The 26128-nt window shown below is 47.9% G+C and overlaps 1 protein-coding gene across 4 annotated transcripts in view; it reads left to right on the forward strand.

The window, feature by feature from the left end:
• Window positions 1-26128, forward strand: part of IQCA1 (IQ motif containing with AAA domain 1) — a 138176-nt gene that overhangs the window by 106693 nt on the left and 5355 nt on the right. For all 4 annotated transcript variants that reach the window (XM_033111418.1, XM_033111417.1, XM_033111420.1 and 1 more), the window contains 3 exons: window positions 9667-9753; window positions 19189-19366; window positions 25338-25576. In XM_033111418.1, the coding sequence (XP_032967309.1) occupies window positions 9667-9753; window positions 19189-19366; window positions 25338-25576 (504 nt within the window). The remainder of the gene's footprint in view (window positions 1-9666; window positions 9754-19188; window positions 19367-25337; window positions 25577-26128) is intronic.

Raw genomic sequence — 26128 nt, forward strand, 5'->3', positions numbered from 1 at the left:
CTCTAAAGCACAGGACCAGCTTGTCATACATAGTTGCTCAAAGGAATGGCTCCTTTCCCACACCATCCTAACAGCCACAGTGACAAATGAGCACGGTGGGGTTCCTTCCCCAAACCACATGACCCCAACACTACAGTGAGGTAGGACATTCCCAGTTCGCCTTGTCTCCCTTGCTTGTCCTGAAGGAATCCGTGGAGAGATTTTTGAAGAGCTAGGAGGTGGGAGCAGAGGAAGGTGGGTAGGGAATAAAAAAGGCCATTACTGTATTTAACAGAGTATTTCACAGGGACTTAGTAATCCACAACCTTCTGTTGTGACATTGAACCTTCCCAACAGCCAGGTGAAGGGTTCATCGTCATCCCGACATACAGAGAAAGAAACGGGCTCTAGAGGTTAAGCAACTTGCCCAAGGCCACCAGGGTCAAGTGGCTGAGCTGAGATCCAAACCTAGGTTCTTCTCTTCTTTATCTTCCTGCACCATTTTTATTAAGGTAAAAAATATATACAATGACATGCACAGATCTTAAGTATATATTTTAAGTGTGAGCTTTTGAAAAATGTACACAACTGTGTAACCACCATTTTCATGTGCTTTTTGGTCCCTTGTATGACTTTTTTTTTTTTTAAATGTCTGTTCAAGTCATTTGCCTAGTTTTCACTGGACTGTTGGTCTTGGGGTGTACAAGAGTTCTTCATGTATTCTGGATGCAGGTTCTTTGTCAGACATATGAATTGCAAAAGTTTTCTCGCCTTCTGTGACTTGTTTTTTTGCATTTTTTCATTTTTCTTTGTTTACTTGTCCTATCAACTGCTGAAAGACAATGTGAAAACTCCAACCATGATTGTGGAAGTCTGTGTTTCTCCTATTGGTTGTGTCAGTTTTGCCCCACACGAGTTGAAGCCCTGTTGCGGGAATCATCACATGTAGGATGTTACATCTTCCTAGAGGGTTGTTTTGGCGCTATGAAATGTCCCTTTTTGTCTTGAAGTCTACCTAATCTTATATGATTAGAGACACATCAGCATCCTTCAGACTGTTACTTTCAATGTCTTTGTAGTGAAAGTGCATTTCTTCCATGTTTCTCCGAAAATAGGACCCAGCCGGACAATCAGCTTTAATGCATCTTTTGGAGCAAAAATTAATAGAAGACCCGGTCTTATATTATATTAGACCCAGTATTGTATTATATTATATTATATTATATTATATTATATTATATTATGTTTTATATGATATTATATTATGTTATATTATTATATTAGACCCATTTTTATATTATATTAAAATAAGACTGGGTCTTATATTAATTTTTGCTCCAAAAGATGCATTAGAGTTGATGGTCCAGCTAGGTCATATTTTCAGGGAAACACAGTTGTAGACAGCACATAGTTGAGTCTTGATTTCTTATTCAATCTGACAAATATGCCATTTTATTGGAGCGTTTGCTTTGTTTACATTAAATGCAGTTAATCATATGGTTGAGTTAGGGCTACCATTTTGCTGTTTGTTCTCTATTTGTCCCATTTCCTTTTTTTTCTTCTTTTCCTCCTTTCCTGTCTTCTTTTGGGTTAACTCAGTACTTTTTACTGTTTTATTTGAATTGATCTATTTTTTTAGCCATGCCTCTTTCTTAGTTTTTAGTGATGGCTCTTCAGATTACAATGGTCATTTTTAATTTATCACAGTTTACATAGAGTTAATATTGTACTATTTTACATAAAATGTGAAAGCTTACAGCAATATAATCCAAGTATTACCCCTTGTCCTTTATGGTTTTATCATACATTTTACATCTAAAAATGCTACAAACACCACAATAGAGTGTTATTACTTTTGCATTAAATAATGGTTTGTCTTTTAAAGACTTTAAGAGGTGAGAAATTTGTATTTTACTCTTAGTCACACATTTTCCATTTTCACTATTCTTTATTCCTTTCTGTTGATCCAACTTTCCACTTGGTGTCATTTCTCTTTTACCTGAAGAACATCCTTTCATATTTATTTTAGTGCAGCTCTGCTGGCAGCAAATTTTCTTAGCTTTCATTTTATTTATTTCAAAATGTCTTTACAGTCCCTCCATTTTTTGAAGGACAGTTTTGCTGGATATAGAATTCTGGGTTGACATATGTTTCCTTCAGCCCTTTAAAGATGTTATTCCATTTTGTGAGGCACACAGCATTTAAGTCGTCTTCCTGGGTTGCAATGCTTCGACGTGAGCCCTCCCAGCCTGCGTCCAGAGCTGGATACCTACATTATCCAGCTCTTTCTGAAGTTGGGTTGAATTAAACCTGTCTTCTCCCATTCACCAAATGGCTCAGTGCTTCTGGTGTGGTGATGGGACAGAGCCCACGACATGACCGGGAAATTATTTGTTTCTGCTGCTGAGAGGTATTTTCTTGATATCAGATAAGCTATCCTTGCATTTATGAGAATCATTGCAAAATGACGTTACATGGATCACAAAATGCCAGGTGTCAGATTACCAAAATGTGGAACAGCACATTTACTCACCAAGGCTACTCCATGGCAGAGTGCCTGACACACACCTCATTCAACTTCACCTTTACTGTGTAAATAACTGATTAATGAAAGACCCAGAGGCCCAGGAGTGGGAGTCATTCAATTAAAAATTGTGTGCAGTGACGCCACTGTGCCCCAGTGTGAGTGACAGACAGAGCAGTTATCTGCATTGCAAAGAGGTATTTGCTTTTAATTAACCAAAGGAACGCGGGATGTTAGATCTGTGGCAGGAAGGCAGCGTGCGTTCCTGTGTTACGTAAGCCATAGAATGGGGCTGAGGCTAGAGTGTGGCGTTTGCTGGAGAAGGTGAATAACAGAAGGCCTGATTACTCCTCTTCTCGTACAGAATTCCTATTACTGAATTAATCTCCAAAGAGTAAATATTGCGACAGTCAGGGAACTGCTCCTAAGTTCTAGCTGGTGGTATTGCTTCACCCCCAGTACCCTGCATCCGTGAAAACACACTAGGCAAGACAAGTTTCTGATTTGTTTCACAACCGCAAATTCAAATCCATTTTATCATTGTCTCTTGAGGGTTCCTTTATTTACATACAATAACTTTAATGGAATAACACATTGGCTGAGGGAGGCTCCTTTAAGAAATACTTACTGTACATATTTAAGAAATGTACACATTTACTGTACAAGTAAACAACTGTCATTTAAAATTCTCCTTTCTACTACAGCTCTATGTGGAAAAGAATATACTTCTCTTTAGAGAGGAACCGTTAGAAGTATAGTCGTCTAACCCAGTAAGAAATGGGATAAATGATTAATGTTTAATACATATTTCGTGGACAAAAAGTCACCACACACCACAGGCCCCGGCCTCCTCAGGTTTGCATGACAATGAATCAGGGACAGACGAGCAGGAAGGACTCTCCTTGACCTCGGGCCGAGTCCATCCCACGCTGAGGAGTTCCACACTCGCTTTCCTTTTCAGTGTACAAGTCCCTGATGAGGCAGGAAACAGTGTCTCTGTTTACAGACAAGAAGACTGAGGCTCAGGGTACTTAATTTGACCAAAAAATACAAATGAACTAAGGGGCTGGCATCTGATTTAAGCTTCAGTCCTTCTCTAAAGCTGCTACCTGGCCCCCAGATGGCCTCCAGGGCAGTGCAGGCTGCCTCCCTAGGTCTACATGTCAGCTTGGGCATTTCATTTCAGCATGAGGAGGCTCAGGAGCTGGAAGGTCCTGCATTCTGCTGGCACACTCGACAGGACCCCACTTCTTCTTGAGCTGTCCTCCCCTGATTCTCCAGACCTCCCAGGAGAAGGCCAGGGGGAGCCCAGGAAAAGAGGCCAGAGCAGACAATTTCTTTTTTTTTTTTTAATTTTATTTGGGAACAGTGTGTTTCTCCAGGGCCCATCAGTGCCAAGTCATTGTCCTTCAATCTAGTTGTGGAGGGCACAGCTCAGCTCCAAGTCTAGTTGCCATTCTTAATCTTTAGTTGCAGGGGGCACAGCCCACCCTCCCACGTGGGAATTGAGCCGGCAACTTTGTTGTTGAGCTTGCGCTCTAACCAACTGAATCATCCGGCCGCCCCCAGGGCAGACAATTTCTGACCCTGTGCTCTGAGTCTTGGAAGGCATGTTCTCTCTGCCCCTATGTTCCTTGCAACTGCCCTTTCTTTCTATGCACGTAGTCTGGCCACTGAGGGCTAGAACTGGAGTGAGGCCTGGGAGAACACACTAAGGGGGCTGCCCAGCCAGTGTCAGCTATAGGCCATACTGGCCTGTGATTCTGGACCAAGGGAGGCCGTGACTTAGGTCCTGCCTTGATGCCACCCACCTGGGGCCCCTCACTGGGCTCACGGCCAATGGCTCATGGTAGCATGCCAAGGGATCTTGCCCAGATGTGCTAGTGTCAACAGCTGGGCCAGGAGTCAGGCACAGGGAGCCCAGCCAATTATGTTTCTGTAGCTCATGGAGACTCCTACTCCTGGCTAATAACCCAAAAAAAAAACAGTGTTGCTACTCATGGGTGATTAAAAAAAAAAAAAAAAACAGATGTATAATAATGTAATAGATACATTAGTGTCACCTTACAAGGTGAAATTCAATAAGGATAAAGCAAAGACAAACACCTGACCCAAAAAACAGAGCTGCTCTAGTGAGAGAGAGGGAGAGGGAGCAGAGGGGAGAGGGGAGGTGAAGGGACGGGAGAGGAGGAGAAGGAGAGGGGAGAAGAAAGGGGAGAGGAGGGAAGGGGAGAAGGGGGGCCGGAGAGGAGAAGGACGGGGAGCAGGGAGAGAGCAGCAGGCTTTATCCACTTGAGTGCAGCATCAGGCGTGAAAGTAAAGGAAGGTGGAGTCTGGTGACCACAGGTCCCGAGTGGACATGCTGTCAGAAAGCCAGGTCACCTTCCACTGTGTCATGGAGACAGTTTCAGGTTGAGGAAGGGAGCACACAATAGGCATCAAAACCTTTTTTTTTTTTTTTTAATAATACAGCCTATATTTTAGAGTGGGTCTAGGCTCACAGCAGAATTGAGCAGCCATACGAGTGTGCCACACCCCCACTGAGGAGAGTGGGCTCTGCAGGGAGGAGAGCACCAGGCGGAGGGTGGCTCAGGCCCTGTCCGTCAGGAAGGGATGGGAAAGCACTCTGTGGGCCGTCAATCACCAGAAATGCAGTGTGTGTCGGCTGTTGTGCTGTGCTGGGGAAGTAGGGACAAGCCTGGGACCAGGGTCGATGCCACGGGCATTAACGAATGTTTAACCAACTTGGAAACACTCCGTGGAGGGATGCCTTCAGCGTGGCTAACGTGCCCTGTGCAGGTTAAGTATGGCCTTGCACACAGGCATTGCCCCCTGTGCTTCCCAAAGGTGGCGCAGTTGGTGCAGTGTGGCACAGGTGTGGTGGGGAGTGGCCTGGGGAAGAGAAGGGCTTCCAGAGCAAAGCTCAGGGCTTTGTAAGCCCGCGCCTGTCCCTGTGCAGACACCTTCCCCTTGAATACAGTGATAGTATCCATGTGTTTCTGTTACTGGTGCTGGTTCCCTCCGCCACCTATCACAGTCTATCAACTGCACCTGCATCCCCAGCCCCCTTCTGCTCCTCTCCTCTGCCTCAATTTACCTTCCTTTCCACACAGAGTCAGGGCTCCTGGCTCTTAGTCATTTGTGGTTTTTCCCAACTAACACCCAGTCAGGACTTGAAGTAACTGCTACAACAGTCTCATGAAAGATAATGCAAGGAAATAGAAATTTAAAATATCATTTTAAAATGGTGGAAGTACAGACTAAAGTGTCTCCACATGATACATATGTAAACAGGATCCCAGGGGCCATAGTCTAGGAAGGTAAGCCCCCCGCACCCGTCCAATCACCCACACCCCTGCGCCTCCTCCGCAGCAGGACAGCACCTCCCACTCAGACACAGGAAGGTCCACACTCTGCGGGCAGTGACGTCTCTCCATTCCCAAACTTCCTCTGCCTCACACCAGGGAGCCTGACACATCACAGATGCTCAGCAAATATGTGTGGGATGGAGGATGGATGGATGGATGGACGGACGGACGGACGGACGGATGATGGATGGTTCCAAACGGATGGATGGTCCTTTTCAGTTTGGTAAACTGAGACACAACTACAGAAAAAAGCAGCTGGTTTTTTCCTGGGTTCTCTATGGCAAGCAAAATAGGGCCCTTTCAGAAAGAACTTCCAAGGGTCGTTTGGGCAGATCCTACCAGCCAAACACAAACAGGTTTTCATTGCTGAGCCATTATACCCTAACCCAGGGGAACCTAAGTCTGATGGGGAGTGTTTGACAGCGTTTCTTTGGAGAGTACAAAAGATCAAATTCATAAAACTTTCATGGGTGGAGAAGTCTTTGATTGTTTGAGAGAGCGTCCCAGAATCTGAAAAAGCACGTTTTGGTAGAAATTCGTCTTTATTCCAGAACTGACACAAAATTGAAACCTGTAGTGACATTTGATAGGACTGAAGAGCCCTCTACTGGCAGTTGAAGTGAACTGTCCCACGTACCTTCTGAAAAGTTCAATTTGAATTAATTACATCTAATTGCCCATGACCTCAAACTATCTGTGGGTAATTTAATGAAGCCTTTTCATTGCTAAATGCAAAACTAAAAGAGCAAAGGATACCATTTTTCATCAACAAATTGGCAGAGTTTTTTGTTCATAGTCGTCGAGGAGAAGAATGGAAAAACAGGTCCACTTTTTTATGGCTGGAGAGTGTTAACAACCTCCAGGAGGGCAGGTTGGTGACACGTGTAAAAACATGTCCCAGCAGTGTCACATCTGGCATCATTCCAAGGCAATGACCACTCACGTGCCCAAAGCATTCTTCATCTAAGCCTGTTTGATTTGGGAGGAAGGCGGAAAGCGTCTCCTCAGTTCCTTTGGTCCTTCTTGGGGGGAGAGGCTTTCCGCCAGGGAGGGTCCAGTTTTCCACGCCTCTCTTCTCTGTGTGGGACTGAGCAAGGTCACCAGGTGTCCTCACCCAGCCCTCCACTGAGGAGGGTGAGACACTGCCTCTCAGAAGGACAAGACAGTGATGATTTTAGAGTTCATCCTGCCGGAATGAAAGGTGACAGAGCAGGGTACGAGTCGGGGACGAGGTGCTGGCGAGCAGGCATCTCGTCTACCTTGGTGACATGGCAGTGTGCGGCCTGGTTATAGGGTACGCCTGGGGGTGCAGGGCAGACCCGGGTCTGACTCCAGACTCCATCACTGCTCGGTGCTGGTGGGCATGTTACTTCCGCCCTCTCTCTGCCTCAGTGACCTCATCTGTGAAAGGGGAGAAGGTGTGGTATGTGCTTGGCACAGCACATGGCACGTGGCAAGGGAGGGTGGTAGTTTATGATGTCAAGGCACTTTGCAAAGGGCTGTTTCCTGTGTTGTGAGCGTCAAAGAAGTCGCCTGGGATTGTGTGTTTCATTCGATAATAACTGAGCCCTTCCCAACCACGTCGTCACCAAAGTCCTGCAAACAGCCCTGCGTGCGCCAAAGCAGGTGACCGTCCTGGGAACGGAATTTCTTCCCAGGTGCCGTTAGGATACAGGAAGTGTGGCATTCCCCCACCAGCTCGGAAAGAGCTTGCACTTCAGAGAACAATCGTCAACTTTTGCATTCAATGCAATGCTGTGACCAGGTTTTCAAAACCACTTTAAATCAGGGGCTAGAAATAAGACCGTGGGTTTCAAAATTATCCCAAACTAATAAGATTCCTGTGTTCCCAGTCCATCTATGTGACTTACTTTGTTAGAAAGAGAACAGTAACCCTAAGCTGCTAGGTCCTCACATCTGCAGTTCCCATTAAGAAAAGCTGGACTGAGAAACTAGAGGCACACAAATAAAAACTACGGAGAATTTATGAAAAATCAAATGGACATAGGAGAGGAGGGGCCTGGGGCCTCAGCAAGCACAGGCATTAGCCCAAACAGGAGGCGGCTATTTGCGTGAAAATTGCTTTTCCGTTGGTTTCGGTTGTAAAACTAAGATTTTTTTCAAAGGGACTGAAAAGAATAAGACTTTTTTTTCCTCTGTTATAAGAAAGTATCTTATTTCTAAGGGACTTAAAGCCTTTCATGTATGGTATCTCATTTTCTTATTTTCTTTGGGGGCTGGAAGTGGGGAAGCTTCTGCCTTGGATTCACAATAGCTTTTAGGGGAGCAGTGGGTCCTTGGAGCTGCCCCCTCGGACACCGAGCTGGATCCTTCTGACTGCCGTGGGCAGACCACTTGGGAAAGCAGGCGGGGGCTTAAAGTAGGGAGCCGGGAGAACAGACGGAATGATGGAGCTGAAGGAGATCAGGGTGGGACGGACAGACTTCGGGACTGACGGGTGTGGGAGCGGAGGTGGGGCAGGCACTGAGGTCGCGGCTGGAGTCAGGGAAGGATCCTGTGAAGGTGCCGTACTTCCAGCACAGACGTGGCAGCCATCAGCCAGCCTGGCCCTGCATCCTGCTTCTGTCACTGGCTAGCTGTGTGACCTTGGATGGGTCATTTAACGCCTTTGAGCCTCATTTTCCCCATCTGCAAACAGGGTTGATGATAATGGCACCTGTTTGATCAGGTAGTGAGAGAGTGAATGAGTTATTGCCGGAGGACCTGCTGGGTCCATGCTGGCTCTGACCGGTGTGTGACGCTATACGCGTCTGCGACACCGCTGCCTGCTAGCTGCTGTTATTATTAGCACATCATGTCACGTCCGCCCAGGGTCCTGGGTTTAAAACCTGCACTTCTGAATTCTTCAACTCTGTGGCTCTGGGTCTAACCCACAGTGCCTGCCAAACAGTGGTTGGCTACTGCTGCTTTCCCCTCTAAACACCCTGACGTGTTTGGGGCTGTGAACGCAGACAGCCCGGTGTCAGACGAGCAGCGGCATCGAGTCCAATCCACCTTTGCCTTTGAACGCGCCTAATCTGCTTGGCTTGGCACACAGAGCTGGGAGACAGACGCAGCCCGTGCTCCTAGTCACTTTTCCATCGTTCATTAAATGTCTGCCTTGGTTTAACATCATGCCTGCTGCCTTAATGATGTTTTAAGAAATATAAAAAGAGGAGTACATAACACCGTATTCGCTGTGGCTGGGGATGGCTTTTATCTGTCACAATTTTGCACAAAGCACAAATTGTTGCAAAAATACCCGAACTTCGCTATCATGGGGGTGCTTTGAAGAGATTGTGAGGTGTGTGGCAATTATTCAGGGGCCCACAGTAAGTCCCAGAGCTGCCGCAAAGCCCTGCCCACCCTGGAGGGGCTCGGGGCCACCTTCTAGGTGAAACCTGGGCCACAAAGGCAGAGCCAAATGGAGGCGAACAAATAGCATCACGGGGGCACTTGTGCTGAAACAGCCTCTCGCGTCATGAGCAAACCTGAGTAAACCTGGGAGCGAGAGCAGGCTGTAATTAAAACTCATGGCTCAATAGTTTGCAGCAGAAAACCATTGGCTTATTTCAAACCAAGCGGAGTCAGTGCTCGGGGTCCGAGAGCAGAGTGTGGGAGAGGAGTCCACGCAGCACCCCCAGCCTGCAGTGACGGAGGGTACGGTCCTGCGCGTGCACTGGCACCCCACGAGGCCCCCACCCCTCTAGCTGATATAGGGAGACTTGGAGTAGGGAATCGAGTGTGCACCCAGGAGGGGAAAGCGCTTATAACCAAGGCTCTTCCTTCTTGCAGGTGGCCCGACAGCTCCAGCCATCTGTGGTGTGGATCGGAGACACAGAGAAAACCTTCTACAGAAAGGTTCCCAGCGCCGAGAGGAAGGTGAGGGGCTCCTCTGTCATTCCTCAGCTTGCCTTTTCTTTCCTCCGAGGGCCACTTACCAGGGACTACCTCTGCTTTCGAGGGAGGAGGGAAATGAGACGCAACCATCTCTCTCTGCCCAGAGTACTTGTCTGTATCTGGAAGGATCCAGTGGGCTGCTTTTATGAGGCAGAATTCAGAAGAAAATGAAAGACTGTGTGGAAGGAGGGGGAGGGGAGCTTGAAACCCAAACACATGATTCAGAGGTGAGAGAGAAACAATTTAGAGAACTCTGCTCGGTTAAAGCAAATCGCACACACAGGAGTTATTATTAGGACTTCCTATTGTTCATAATAATAAATAGCAGAAAGCCTGAAATTTATGAACAAAGGCCGTCAATGGAACTGCTAAGTGTACCGCATTGGGGTCTCCGGGGAGCCCTCTCTCAATTGCTTCCTTCCTTCTTTTCTCTCCTTTCAATGGTCCCCCTCCCCTGTACTTCCCCCCACAAATCACCAGCAAATTTCCCACCAGTTAAAAAAAAATTGCAGATACACACGATTGTTATTCCACATCAATTTGCACCAAAGCAAATAGTGGTTAACTGTGAATTTCTGATTAAATTCATAAGGATTTTAATCACTTTTGATCCTTATGTATTATACATCATTTTAGCAGGTAGGGATGATTTGGATAAAGAATGAAAGCTCAGTCTTTTCTTCCCCAAATGAGCCTTGATTGCCCTGTCATTTTAGAAACTCTTAAGAGGACTCATTTATTATTTAATCTGGGAATCTAGTAGTGAGCTCCCCCTGCTGGCGAAGCTGCTACTTTTTTTTTTTTTTTTTTTTTTTTTTTTTTTTTAATGTCCACACAGATCCAAACTTGATGGCAGGAATTACTAGGAACCAGATTGTAAATCTAAAAAGAAATGCAGGACGGTGTTTAATCCAAAGTGTCACACACCTGATGTCATCGGGAGCTTTGTCTCATGAATGGGCAAGGGCTACTCGCTCTCCCACTGGACAGCGGCCTGGGGAGTAGGAGGACAGTGGGCGGTGGGAACGCAGAAACCATGGGCTCTGGGCCTGCTCTGCCCTTCACCTCAGCTGGCTGTGTGTCCTTGAACAAGTAACTGAACCTCTCTGAGCCTCCACCTCCTTACCTAGCTCATTAGAGGGCTGCTGAGGGATCAGCCTCCAAGCTCCTGAAGCCCCCTCCCATTCTCTGCCATGAGCGCCTTGAGCTGTCAGCAGTGACAGCTGTCTGTTCTTCTGCACACCTGAGTTCATCGTGAGAATAAGAGGAATGCGGCGTGCTCATTTGTAAGACAGGAGCACCAGGAGCTGACGGGCTGTTGAGGGAAAGCTGACGGCGGGAATGAAAGGCGGGTTCAGTAGACACCCCCGTAAAGGGAGTCGGCGTGAAGGGGCAGGCAGCCAGCAGGGGGGAGGGAAGCCAACAGCGTAGGCCTGTTGTTGCTGAGCCCGAGATTCTTTCCCAGCCCAGATACAGTCGCTGACTGGTTTTATTCCTGTAGAAAATGAAGGCCCTGGTGGCAGAGTCTTTGATATGGACAAATCGGACATTTATTCTGTCCTCCTCTGCATTAGAAGGGTCTGTCCATCAGGCAAATGAACTGCCCTGAAGCCCACAGACTACGCCCTGGAGTGACCCCCAAAAGGCCTGATGAACACAAGCAGAAGGATTCCCAAACACCCACAAGGCTGCAGGGCCTGAGGCACAGACAGGCGTGTGTGCCCCACGCAGCCGTGCCAGGCGCAGCTCCAGCGCCCCAGCAGGAGCAGAGCACAGTGAGGACAGAACCACAGCGTGTGTGTCCTCCAGCGACACGCGGGAACAGGGTCCCCTCTCACCTTACCTGCTGGGCCCGCCCCTCGGCCCTTCCTGGGCCAGCTCTGCTCTCCTTCCCAGCCCCCAGCCTCTGACTTCTGCCCTTAGCCAAGTCCCCAGGGCCTGGGGCAGCCGTGCACACTGACCACCCACGTTCTGACGGTGACCACCCAACACCAAGGGCAGCAGCTTTCTCACAGAGGACCCAGAAGGCTCCTCATTGTATCACTCGGCCACCTGGGACCCCGTGTCCCAGCCTCTGTCCCCAGTCTCCCCTGACCCCAAAGGCACTGACGCACAAAGAATGTCCACCTGCAGAGAAACCGGGAGGCTGCCGTGTCCCCACCCCACCCCAGAGCCACAGCACACACAGTACCCCGGTGGCCGCCCACTGGATTGGGGGATTCCAGAGCCACACTTGAAAAGCAGCCTCACCCGCAGTGACTGACTGCAGCCTGGGTGCCTCGCCCTTCAAGTGAAGGCCCCTCAGAGGTCAAATGTGCGAGGCTCAGCCAGTCCCAAGAAGGCAGACGGGAGAAAGCTAGCCAGTGGCCAGGAAGAGGAGGCCCCCGGGGCACTGTGTGTGTCGGGGGACGCCCAGCAACCCTGGGATGGAGGCGGCCTTCCCCTGTTTTGCAGAAGAGGACAAAGGCTCCAAAAGGGCGCCCAGCACTGGGGCAGCGCTGGGACCCAGACCCAGGTCTGTCTGAATGCGGAGGCCGTGCCCTTCTCCCCACCTGGGACGACACCTGAGCGCAGCACCTGGCTTCCCATGCGTCCACTCGCCATCCTTCCTCACCCGCAATGCCACTCTGCCACATCCTGTAAACTGCCCGTGGGGCCCTGTCATCCTGGAGAATCCCCGCGCTCCTCACCACACCCCTGCCCCCTCCCTTTGTCCTCAACACCCTCAAGAAGTCCTCCTCTAGACTTTGAGAACGGCTCGGGCACCTGCCCAGGTGGACACCTGGCCGGTCGGTGCCCCTTCCCTCCTGCTCCTAGGAGCAGAGCCGTCCTCTCCACCCTCTGCGGCTAAAACGTAGTCGGTCAGTTGTTTGTGGACGAGGTGAGCGAAGGCGGTGAAGAATGAGGCACAGCCGTCTGCGGCTGCATTTTCTGCACCATTACCCTTCGTTACTTCATCTAGCAGGAGCCGTCACTGGGGGGCCTCCATGAGGGACTCGCTGGCTTTGTGGAGCGGACTGCAGAAAAGCAAATTGAAATTGCTGCGTGGATGCTAGGCACTAATTTGAAACTGCCCACGATAATGAGGCTGTGCGGGGCTGGCAGGCCCAGCGGTAGGGGCCACGGCCGCGGAGGGCGCCACGTGACAGTGGGATGTTGGCCGGCGTGATGGATGAGCGCCAGGGTCTCGTGCATAATGGATGCGGCTCTGAACTGGAGTGCAGGGCACTGCCGACTGCACGGACTCACCTTTCATTTCCGTGGCCTCCTAACGGGACCACACCTCACCTTCGGCGAGGATGTCACTCTGGACACGGCCCAGGACCGACATTTGTTATCCAAACAGGCTAATTAAGCTCAGATGTTCCTGCCATTACAGGACAGGTAGCAGTATCATCTCCGGCCTCAGAGCAGGCAGGACCACCACCATCGCCATGGCAACAAGGCTGCCGGGAAGGGGCTCAGGCCACACAAGCGTGTCTGCCCCACAGAGGGCCAGTCTCCGGCCTCACCAGGACCCTGAGATCAGTTCTTCTTCCAGCAGCCCTCGGGCAGCTCCTGTGCGCACCCCCGCCCCCACGTCCTACTGCCCCTGCCGCCTGCTTTGTTCTCCATCAAACTTCTTTAATAAACAGGCTATTCCCACCATCTCAACTCACCCCTCAACCTGCCATCAGCGCCGTGGAAACCGTTCTTCCAGAGTTCCTCTTGGACGTCCATTTTGCTGATGAACACACGTTGGTCCCCTTCCCCTCCCTTTCTGCTCCAGTCACCCAGGTTAGGGGGTGCCATGTTGTACACCTCTCCCATCCCTTAGCTTCTGGGCCTCCTTCTGCCTCACCAACACATTCTTCTGTCTGCTCCACGCACGTGTGCCCACTCCTTAGAGACGTGCTCCCTGAGGTTGCATCCCAGGCCCGCAGCCCTTTTCTCTCTTGCCTTCCTTGGGCACCATCTCACAGCTTCAGCAGTCACCCCTACACCAATGACTACCGTGTTCCATCAGCTCAGAGCTCTCCCCTGAACCTGAGATGCAGGCATCCAGAATCACCTGGAGTCACCCCTGGGACACCTCCCTCCCCCACAAACGCAGGCAGGGCCCACCAAACTCTCTTCCTCCATCACTACCCACCACCCCAAGCTGCTACTCCTTCTGCGTTTTCGAAAGGTGATTTGATTTGTTAAATATAACCACATTTATAAGAGGACTTTGGACGACCTTGGTGCAGTGAACTCTGAATATTGGCAGACTCTCCAGGCCTCATCCAAGTGCAGTGCATTATTTCCTGGCTCAGGGGTAGATATTCCTATTTACCAGAATCTCAGCAGAGGGCTTTCCTCGAGTGGCAAGGGACCCAGAAAGTGGCTTCTTAGAGCTGAGCTGTTGAAGACATCATTTAATACAGTGGAAACTGCCGGGAGCTTTGTACAGTCATTGTGAACTCTGTTGGCAATATTGCTAGTTTCCTCCAAATCGCAAAGCCCCCAGTTTTCTTGGCTGTCCCCTTTAGAAACCTTACTCTTCAATAGAGCAGACCTGGCACTGGCTTCCCACCAGCACTTGTGTTTCAGAATAATGGCTCCTTATTAAGTACTTTGTCCCACACACAGACACATGCCATGCAATACTCACAGCATCCCCATGAGTTAGGTTCTGTGATTATCCCATTAGATGCAGGGACTAAGGATCAGAGAAGTTGAGAACTTGCTCAAGGTCACACAGCTAAGCCAAGACTGGGAACAAATCTGCCTGAAACAGAGTCTGTGCAATTCAACATTTGCTCGGTCATCTGCCCGTTATTATGTAGTTTCTTGCTTGGGCTTTTTCATTTTTGCACACAGCCTGGCCCAGCAGACACGGCTCCCTGTCCCAGGCCAGCCCAGAGGCATAGGTTTGCATGAGGGCAGGTTTCTGTAAAGACCTGAGGTGGGGCCTGGGGAGCAGCACCTTCATGAGCAGGTTTCTACCCTTATTGTCCATCCATTTCTAGGATTTCAGGGAGTCTCATTCTGCATCATCCCTCTCCCACACTTTGCCCTCTTTTAAGCCCCTCTGCTCTCCTCAACCCCCACTTGGAGCAGCCTGGGTGGGATCACTCAGGGCCATCGTTGTTTCCTGCTGATGGAGCTGGAGCGGGATGGACCCCTGAGGGTGCAGGAGGAAATGATGGGAAGATGCCTGGTGGTCTGGCGTCAGGCCCAACCTGCGGGATTTATTTTGCAGTGAAATCCCATCTCTTTCTCTGCTGTGAGTTACATTACAAAAACTGAACCCAGCAGCATAGAAAGAGAATTATGACCGAGTGGGGCATGTCCCAAGTTTAACATCCAAAAATCAATTTATGTAATACTGTATCACTAGAACAAAGGACAAAAACCACACCATCATCTCAATAGATGCAGAAAAGCACTTGACAAAATCTAACACCCCTTTATGATGTAACAACAAAAAAAAAAAAAAAGACAAGAAAATAAGAGAAAGAAACTTCTTCAACCTGATAAAGGACAACTACAAAAAATCCACAGCTAGCGTCATACTTACAGTAAAAGACTGGATGCTTTTCCCCTAAGATTGACTCTTCTATCCAACATTATATTGGAGTTTCTCACCGGGACAATTAGGGAAGAAAATGAAATAAAAGTCATCCATACTGGAAAGGAAAAAGTAAAACCATCTCTATTTGCAGATGACATGATCTTGGTTACAGAAATCCTAAGGAGTCCACTAAAAAAGTATTAGACTAATAAACAAATTCAGTAAGGTTGCAGGATATAAGATCAATATACAAAAAAACAATCTATTTCTATACACTTGCAATGAGAAATCAAAAATTGAAATTAAGAAAGCAATTCCGTTTATAATAACATCAAAAAATAAAACATTTAGGAATAAATTTAACAAATAAATGCAAGACTTCTACTCTGAAAATTACAAAACACTGTTGAAAAAAGTTAAAGAAGACCTAGATAAATGGAAAGATACATCATGTTCATGGATTGAAAAACTTGATATTGTTAAGATGGCAAGAGTCCCCAAATTGATCTCCAGACACAAAGCATACCCCATCAGAATTCCAGCTGGGTTATCTGCAGAAATTTCCATATGATCCTAAAATTCATATGGAAAGTCAAGAGACCCAGAATAGCCAAAACAATGTTGAAAAAGAACTGAGTTGGAGGACTCACTCTTTCCAGTTTCAAAACTAACCACAAAGCTGCAACAATCAGGAGAGAGTGGTATTGATATAAGGAGAGACACGTAGATCAATGTAGTAGAATTGAGAGTCCAGAGATAAACGCTTACATTTGCAATCAATTGATTTTTTTGACAAAGATGCCAAAACAATTCAATGGAGAAAGAATAGTCTTTTCAACAAATGGTGCTGGGACAACTGGATAGCCACCTACAAAAGCATGAAACTAGACCCTACTTCACACAGTATACAGAAATCAATCCATAATGCATCAAAGACCTAAAGTAAGAGTTAAAACTCTTAGGAAAAAATGAAGGCCTGGGATAAAGCAGTGGTGTCTTAGCTATGATGCCAAAAGAACAAGCAACAAAAGAAAAATTGCTTCTCATTAAAACTAAAAACATTTTTGCTGTTAAGGACATCATCAAGAAAGTGAAAAAACAACCCACAGGATGGGAGAAAGTATTTGCAAAATCATACATCTGATAAGTGACTTGCATCTAGAATATATAAAGAACTCTTACAACTCAATAATTCAAAGACAAATAGTTAAAAGTGGATGAAGGACATGAATACACATTTTTCCAAAGAGGAGTTACAAATAGCCAACATGAAAAGATGCTGATGGCACTAGCCTTCAGAGAGATACTAATCAAAACCACAGTGAGATACCACTTCACACCCACTAGGATAGCTAAGTGAAAGGAAAAAATAAAACAAACCATAACAAGTGTTGACAAGGGTAGAGAAACTTGAACCTTTATACTCTGCTACTAGGATTGCAAAATGGTACGGCCACTTTGGAAAACAGTCTGACATTTCTTCAAAAAGTTAAACCTAGAGTAGCCTTGTGACCCAGCAATTCAATTCCTATGTGTATGCCCAAGAGAAATGAAAACGTGGGCCCCCACAAATGTTCATAGCGGCACTATTCACCATAGCCAAAAAGTGGAAACAACGCAAACATCCATCAGCTGAGGAATGGATAAATAAAATGTGCACCATTTATGATGGATATTATTGAGCAGTTAAAACAAAGTACTAGTGCATGCCACAGCATGGGTGAACCTCGAAAATATGCTAAAGAAGCCACACACACACACACACACACACACACACACACATTGTGTGACACTATTTATAGGAAATATGCAGAATGTACAAATATGTAGAGACAGAAAGTAGATGACTGGCTGCCTAGGTCTGCAGAAGGGGGTTCGGGGAGAAATGAGCAGTGACCGCTAATGGGTACAGTCTTTAGGGCGCAATGAAATTGACTGTGGTGATGATTGTACAACTCTGTGAATATCCTAAAAACCACTGAATTACATACTTTAAATAGGTGAATTGTAGGGATGTGAGTTATAGCTCAATAAAGAAATATGTATATATATATATGCCAAAAAATGTATACACGTTTTAAGAAAGGAAAAACCTATATTAAAATTGTAATACTCAATACATACCGATAACAAAGGATGAATACAAGTCACATTTGACTTCTGCAATTAGAAGAGGTGCTCACAGTGGTTACCATCAGTGTAATTTTAATATAGACTTTTCCTTTCTTAAAATGTGGATACATTTTTTTGGCACCCTGTGTGTGTGTGTGTATGTGTGTGTGTGTGTGATCATAATATACATATATTATAACATAACATATAATAATAAATATATATTTTAAGTCTCCTTTGCTGCCCTCGATTGGGATAGGCCCTTACCCAGGAAGGAAATTTGGGGAGACAAGCAAGCCCCACCTGACACATCGCCCCTGAGAGGCAGGGGCCCCAGAGTAGAGGGAGCAGTGAGAGTGTGCCATGCCAGGACCCAGCTCAGTAACTCTGGGGCTTCAGGATGTCACTCAGTGTTTCTGTGCCCCAGGTTCTCATCTCCTAAGTGAGGGTGATGTGTCCCCCTCCAAGGGATGTTGTGAGAGTTAGTGACAAATCCACGGAAGCCCTGGGAGAAGCACCTGGGACACAGCACACACTCAGCAGGTGCTACTTACTAGTCTTACTAAGCACGAGAATTTATGAGCAGCCTGGGTGAAAGGTGATGGGGGAGAGGCAGGTGTTCGCGAGAATTAACTCCCTGTCCCATCCTTGGAGATCCAGGTCAGCCACCCCAACCCCCAGGCTCCTGCAGCTTCCCATCAGGCTTTCCTCCCAAGGGCTTCCAGCCCCCCGATCCTGCCATCCTCGCCCAGTCTCCTTCCCGCACCATGTCACCCACACAGTGAACTTGGCCTTTGCACTGGTCAGACGGAAGAAGGCAGACAAGCACCGTGCCCCATGCATGGCCAGCAGTCTCCCGACACGGAGTGGACACCATGCTTCAGAGCCCAGTCCAGCCACGCTGCACAGGGGAGCCCCTCGCCGTCCCCTGGAAGACCTCCTATGTTACCAGCCCCCTCTGCTCAGCACCCCTGCCGTCTGGGGTGCACTGTTCCTGGGTGGGGCAGTTTGGCCGTCAGGTCCTGACTCCCAACTCTGCAGGGCCCAACTCGGAGAGAGTTGTCCATTGCACCTGGCACCCTCCTCCTCCCCAGGCTTCCTCCAGGCGAGGTTCATTTACAGCTGTGTGTTGCCATGGCGATGTGGCCAAATCTGACCCCCACGGACTGGAAGTCGTCCTCCTGGGGTTGGCGGGGGGCTCATGTTTTGCTGCTCTCCCTCATTAGTGCTGAGATTACACTAAAATAACCCAGATTCCAACTATTTCCAAACTGCCTCAGAGGCAGAAGTGTCACTCTTCTGTAAGGGGCGTTTTTCAGACATGAGATCCCGGACTCGGTCCCTCATTGTCACAGCAGTCAGCAGAGGAAACGTGGAGTTCACCTTCCAAACAGCTCAGAGGAACATGGATCCCACAAACTCATTCTCAATCCCGGCCAGCTTCCTTCCGCTTGGAAACCCACTGCTGTTTCCTGTTCTCAGGGCTAGGTGCTAGAATGTTCTTCAGTCAGGTGCTTCCTTCCTTGCCTTCTTCCCACATCAGAACACCGGAGACCGAGGACAGGAAGCGCCTGCAGTGACGGTCACCCCACTGGGAAGTACGTCCCCAGCCCTGGCCCAGGACAGACTTTCAGAAATGGTGCTAATCAGAGTTTTGAAATCACTCCAACAACGCAGGCCGCAGTGCCTTCTAGAGTGAATTTTCTTCAGCTCTTAACTGTTCTCTCTACGTGTGGGCTCACATTGTTTTCCTTCTTTCTTTCTCCCAGATGGAGCCTAAACGCCTGAAACAACAGCTTCCCAAAATCCTGAAACTCCTGAAACCAAATGACAGGATTCTGATTGTGGGGACCACACACCGTCCTTTCGATGCTGAACTTCGATCTTTTTGCAGAGTTTACCAAAAAATTATCTTGGTTCCCAGACCAGACTACGCTTCCAGATACGGCAAGTACCCTGGCCCCTGCCGGTACAGTCACCAAGGCTGGCTGGCAGGTGCTGGCTTGGCAGTCGTGTGAAGCTGGGAGGGTGGCTCTGGTCACCCACTGATCTGGTGACCAGGTGATGGACGTGGAGTCGTGCTCTGAAGTGGCGTGTGCACCTGGGCATCAGCCAAGCTCAGTGCCGTGAATGTAAACCAACAGGTCACAAGAGCAAAACATACATCTCTGTTCTGCTGCTCACATATTTCTTTTTCCCCAAGATCAGAGGAAACTGGATAGGGATTATTATTTGGGGCCCTGAAGGTGACAAAAGCCCTCGTGAGTGCGAATTTTTTTCTTTTGACGGGTGAAGTATCACCCGTCATCTTGTGCCCACAGTGACAGTGTCTTTCTCGTATGAACGACGCTATTTCTTTTCACCGGGTTGATTTTCCTTTTTTATTTTTTCAGTCTCAAAGTATGAGTCCAGGAGCATGTTTTGACTTACTTAAAATAAACATTAAATACAACGGGAGCTTACTTTTTCCATTTTTTCTTCTTGAATAGACAGACTCAAACTCCACTTCCATTGAAACATATTTTTAAATGTGGACAATACAAGAAAAGGGCCACGAGAAACAGTACAGTGAAGTTGCAAAGAGCCATGAGCCGGGCTCAGACAAGACCTGGTTTGGAATCCCAGGAATCCCAGCTGTGCCGGGCAAGAGCGGGATGACCTTGATCTTCTGAGCCACCATTTCTCCTCTGTAAAGTAGGAGAATGGTTAATTCACAGGGCTGTTGTCACCTTCATGGGAGGTGGTTAGCAGAATGCCTAGCTCCTTATCCGCTCGCAGGAGAGCCTGGGCTGTGGTGCTTGAGGTAGAGGCTGCGGTGCCGCTGACAGTTGTATATCTCTTGCTGTGTAACAAACCTCCCCAGTGGCTGAAAATGACAAACTCTTCCTTGTCATGGTTCTGAGGGTTCGTTGGGCTCAGCTGGGGACTTCTCCCTGAGGGGTCTCAGGATGTCACAGTCAGCTGTCAGTTGGGGCTCTAGTCATCGGAAGACTGGACAGGGCTGGACATCCAAGGGAGTCCACTCCTGTGTTGGGTGCTGACCGTTGGCGGGGAGCTCCGCTGGGCTGTCAACCAGACAGCCTGTCCCTGCCCTCTGCGTGTGGCTTTGCACAGCACAGTGGCTAGTCCCAAAGGGGAGCATCCTGAGAGCCAACATTTCAGGAGGTTCAGGAAGTAGCTGGAAGGATTCTAGTGATCCAGCCTCGGAAGTCACACAGAGTCACTTTCGCCACATTTGACTGGTCACAGGGCCAGCCCAGATTCAAGGGCAGTGGACTACCCAAGGATGTGAATACCACAGGTGTGGCTCGTTGAGGGACCATCTTTCCATCCCATGGCGGTGGTGGCAGTATTGGACATGGCGGTGTTGGCATGGTGATTGCCATGGTGGTCGTGGTAGAAGAGATGGTGGCAGGGGTGGCTTGGTAGCCATATTTACCATTAATGATAATAGTAAAAATGACTAGGTCGGACTTAGTTTCTAATAATCGGTCACAATAGCACCACCGAAATAGAGGGGCTGTATGGTCCTTTCTGGTTGGTCTTCAACTCCTGGTCAATGTTATTTGCTAAAAGGACAGCCCTCTCCTCCCTCATATTACAAACTCCTAGCTTATTAACCTCCTTTTCTGCAGTGTGTGCTCACTTCTGTCTTGGATAAATTATGGCCCTGGCTTCATACACCCACGTTATACCAAAAGTACAGGAGGACTTGGGTCCCCGTTATTTCCCCATCCATCGAGTGGCTTCTCCATCTTCTAGGACCTCCAGGCTCCCACTGGACCCTCTGCATCCAGCCAGCATCAAAGGAAAAGAGAAAAAGGCAGTATGGAGGGTTTCACAGGAGATTTTAGGGACCAGACCCAGAGGGGCCTGGTTCTTCCACCCGTACTTCATTGGCCAGAATGCCTCACGTGGCTCCACCCAGGGTCAAGGGGGCAGGGACGAGCAGTCCAGCCGCGGAAGGAGTCAGCACAGAGGTGGGTGTGCACCACCACAGCCACCGGGTCAGTGCAGGGCCCACGCTGCCAGCTCTGAGCGGCTTCCCCGCTCTCAGCCCCGTGGCCCAGGCTCCTTTCCCAGGCTCCCTCCTCCTCCTCCTCCTCTTCCTCCTCCTCCTCCTCCTCCTCCTCCTTCTTGTCTTCCTCCTCCTTCTCTTTCTCCTTCTCCTTCTCTTTCTCCTCCTTCTGCTCCTTCTTCTCCTCCTTCTTCTTTACAAGTATATATTTTTTATATTTTTAAGCTCTTTTAATGGAATAAGATAGTTTTAAGGGTCTAGAACATTATCCTTGACTTTGGATTGAATAGTTTCTATTGTTCGACAAAAGCGAAGCTATTGCTGTATAACAAAGACAGTTGTGTTCTTTTGATAAAATGCCAGTCAGCTCTAAGGACTAGATCATATTACAGATTCCCACCTGAGTCTCCTCCTGGCTGCATCATGGGAGAGAAAGGAGAGAGCGTCCCCTCACCTGGGGGCTGATGATAAACCAGCATACAGCAGTTGTCTTGGGCCCAGGGCTCTGTCCACTGAGCCACATACTTCTCAAATATTTCTTTCTTGGTGGGTGATTTGTTGAGGCCGCCGTTTTTGCCAACATCATAAATGCTGTCCAACGTTTCCTCCAGTGACCTTGAAGTTTTCATAGCCACAGTGGCCGGGACATCCATCTTAAAGTTCCTGTCTTTACAGTGATCTAAAGTGGTCTCTTCCAGGCCAGGAAGCATGGACTGCAAATCCATAACTGGGGCCTTTGCTTGGCCATCCATCTACTGGCAGCCAAGCTCCAAATGTGGCAGGAGCAGTGACAGTCTCACGTCTCACATTCCTGGGGGCGGCGTAGGGGAGGGATTGGGCTGAGAAGGGAAGGGTGGGCCAGCCTGAGGAAACACAGTCCTTAGAGTTTACCAAATAGAATTTAATATCTACCTTCTTTCTGCAAATCAAGCTGTTTCCTTCAAAATGTCTCTGCAAAGAATACCCACCCTCAGGGTTGATTAATGCCTCATCTAGTCCCCAGAAATCCCCTGGGCTTCCTTCTCTCCACTTTCCTAATGCTTCCTCCTCACGCCTCTCTTCCTGGGGGTCTTTTTGCTAATAATCCAATTCATCACAGGCCCCCACCCTGGACCCAGTGTCTGCTCAGACCAGTCCAATCCATGTCTTCTGATTTTTCTGGAATTCTAGGCTCCAGAGGCCCGAAGTTTATCCAATCATGTTATTCACCGCTTGTGCTTTTGCAAAATGCCAAATAAAAATGAACTTTATGACACTACATCCTCTCGAGCACTAGCCAGGATGGAATCAATCTGGACTGCCAAGAACAAAGAAAGGGACCCAAGACCAGATTCCTTCCGGTCTCAAGAAAGGGAAGAGGGTGAGGTTAGTGTGAAGAACTGAGGTGCCTTTTGCATCTCAGAAAGGAAAGCACAGCACTCGGTCGAGAGAGCACACCCCCCACTGCCATCAGCTCCCTCGGGCCCCTGGCCCCCAGACCTTACCACCACACCCACTGCTGCCCCTCACCTTTGTGTTCTCCACGTACACCACTGGGCTACGGGATTGACAGCCTGGGGGCGGCCTCAGTGCTGGCTGCGGGGCTCCCTCAGTGAGCCTCCCAGGCTGAGACTCACTCGGCACCTGACTCCCCTTTTAGCCCCTTTAGTTAAATGTCAAGAATGAGCCTTTTGCTTTGTAAAGGCAGTAGAGGCTATTCTTTTAAAACCTAGTAAGTCCAGTCCATCACACATGAAACGGAAGTCAATCCTGATTGTCTGTCCCTTCCCTGGAGGTTGACATGGCTCTGGGCAAGTGGGCAGTCCCACCGGAGCTGTGACTGCCCCCCACAGAGCTCCTTACTGCACCTCCATTACAAAATGGCGAGCGTGGGGAAGTAATCGATGACTTAGGTATCTTGAGGAATCGTAACCAAAACTCTACATGAACATCAAGTATACACTTACATGGTCAATAGTGTTTATATGTACGTGCTAGACCAGAGTAATTGTCTTTTTTTTTTTTTTCTCACTATGGATGAATCTTGTAGAGATTCCTTATGTTGAAATCTTGGATGGCTGTGACTACCGTAGCTTAACAGGGAGGCAGCGGGGAGAGCTGAGTATTTGTTGCTGGGGCGCCCTTGGCCCTCATGGTTGCCCTCTGACTGGTCCACTCCACGCTGCAGGTAGGAATTTGGCCCGTGGGCACCCATGGCTGAATCTGTGCTAGGTTCCCAGCCTGGGGTATTGACCAGGTCCTCAGCCCTAGGGGTGGTCCCTTGAGATTCTCCCATAAAACGTGTTCCCTTCTCAGCTTCCAGAGTCACTACTCAGAACTGTTTGCACTTTTTTTTAGATGTTATAAATTTGGGCAGCAGACATACTAGATCCCAAGGGATGATGTTGTCTGGTTCTGGGGATGTCTGCTTATTTTTGCATTGCTTTGTCTTCTGATTTCTAACCCTACAGCTGTTGTATTTAGATAAGTGTCCTCCTCACCTACTTCAATCTATCTTTATACAAATAGCTTCAAAATATTTCATACTTGATTTTGTGTCATCATCTCTAATTGATGTTTCAATGAGCATCAGGGAACTTCAATACAAAGTAGAATGACAAAGAGTAATAATTATCACAAAAACGCAGTTATACAGTGACAAAAACTAAAGTGCCCATCATGTGTGAGGACGGTGCCCCCCTTCAGCTCTCAGTCCTTGAAGCCTAACTTTCCACATTTTGGAGACACCAGCAGGCCCCATGAGAAATGGACCTTCTCCCAGCACTCATTTCATCACAAGGCCAAAGACCTTCCACCAAAGAGGACAGTGGAGGTGAACGGTTGGAATAGCTCAGGGCCCAAAAGCCAGACACTCTGATGTGGCTCGTAGATGGCAAGTCATTCTGTTCCTTGACAGTCGTTAGAACTTTTCACTTCTCTCGCATTTTTGGATCAATGTATTTGGATGATGTAGTCCAATCAGGTAGTAATGGTCACTTTTTTCACGTTCCCAATATTCTTCAAAATAGGTCAAGATGCTTTAGAGACATTTGGCCAGATCCTCCCCGTGCAGAGACTGGCCCTGAGACAGATGGCCTTGGCAGTGCCGTCACCCTTCTGGATACAACTAAACAAGTGATGTTTACTCCCCTCTCTTTGCAGAAAGGACGTGGTTCTCTAAGTGTAATGTTATCTTAGTGTTGTGTGGCCGTCCCTTTTATCTCTGAAGTCATGTGACCGTCAGGAATAACTTCATCATTCATCTTCACAACATCCCTATGTTCTGAGTGAATCTCTCAGTTTCTGCAGATCCCACAAACCCAAAGAACAGCCGGACACCCAGCCAGCAGATCAGCCAAGCTATGCGTGGTTACAGTTGTTAGGGAGAGAAAGGAAGGACCAAGCACTGTTTAACACAATGTATCATACAGTGTCTCACACCCAAAGGGAAGTGAGCCCATCAGTGGCTAATGGAAATTGAAATCTGTATATAAAAATTATGTAAGAAATGAACTGTAAGAAAAGCCACATTCCTATTTATCCAAACTCTGGTAAACGTACTCTTCTAATGAGCAAAGATACCACCGTATGAGAATTTCCATTTTGAACATCTTTCAAGGTACCATGCTAAAACTATATTGACTGTGGTTTAATTTTTTTTCCTTGTCAATTCCCAAGGGCATTTGTGGGTCTATAGACCCCAAGGGCATCGATATATATGTCCTATGGTTGAAAATCACTCAGAGAAAAGCATTTCGTTATGTGACTTTCTGCTCATTCGAATTTCAGACAAACTGGAGTAACCTCCCGTGTACTCCTTCCTTGAGATGCATCTTCGTACTGAGAGCTAGACTGATAAACACCGCCTTCTCTGTGGTGACCCTAGTTTTCTGTGTCTCTCCCACCATGTCCGTACAACAGTTCTGTGGAAGCAGATCATTCAGCGCAGTGGGGGAGTCATTACAAACGCCTTGAATGTGAGTTGTCTGGCAAAGGTCACCGACGGCTTCACGCAGGGACACATAGTGGAAGTGGTGAAAGGTGTGCTCACAGACCGGAGGATCCGGCAGCAGACTCAAAAGCCGCTGGTCGCCCTGGAGTTTGTCGCAGCTCTAAGCAGCATGAACCCAGTGTACCAGGAGGAAGAAGAGAGCTTTAAGGTAAGCAGCGCCCATGTGGCCGGATCTTAGCAGTGAACACGTGTCCACCGCCTCCTGCTTCTGGTCTCCTGATGTTCACGCATTTGAACTCTGCCATATGCAGTGAAATTTGGAAGCTCTAAATGATTGATCACAAAATGTTTCCAGCCTTAGCAGTAAAGCCTGTATCTTCCAGATTTTAGAAAAATCATGGTCCATATGACCTTATAAATAACAGCCAGATTGTAGAATTGCGTAACAGGTTCAAAACCACTGGATTCACACACACACACACACACAAACACATACACACACACCCGTCTCTTTGTTCTCACTGGTTTTTACTTCAGATCTCATGTAATGGAACAAGTTTTGCATAGAGAAGTTTTTGCATTCCCCCAGTAGTGTATTTCAAGCCAATGATGTTTTTGTCCCGTTTTTGCCGTGGTCCTCTTCATTTTCAGCGCACCACTTGTGATAAGAAATCATAGAACACAGCAAAACATAGTTTTTAAATTTGGATACATTCTGAGATGTTCACAGGATGTTTTGGATCTGGAGGAAACTTTGAGA

The sequence above is a fragment of the Rhinolophus ferrumequinum genome, chromosome 8 (assembly GCF_004115265.2).
Source record: "Rhinolophus ferrumequinum isolate MPI-CBG mRhiFer1 chromosome 8, mRhiFer1_v1.p, whole genome shotgun sequence".
Taxonomy (NCBI): domain Eukaryota; kingdom Metazoa; phylum Chordata; class Mammalia; order Chiroptera; family Rhinolophidae; genus Rhinolophus; species Rhinolophus ferrumequinum.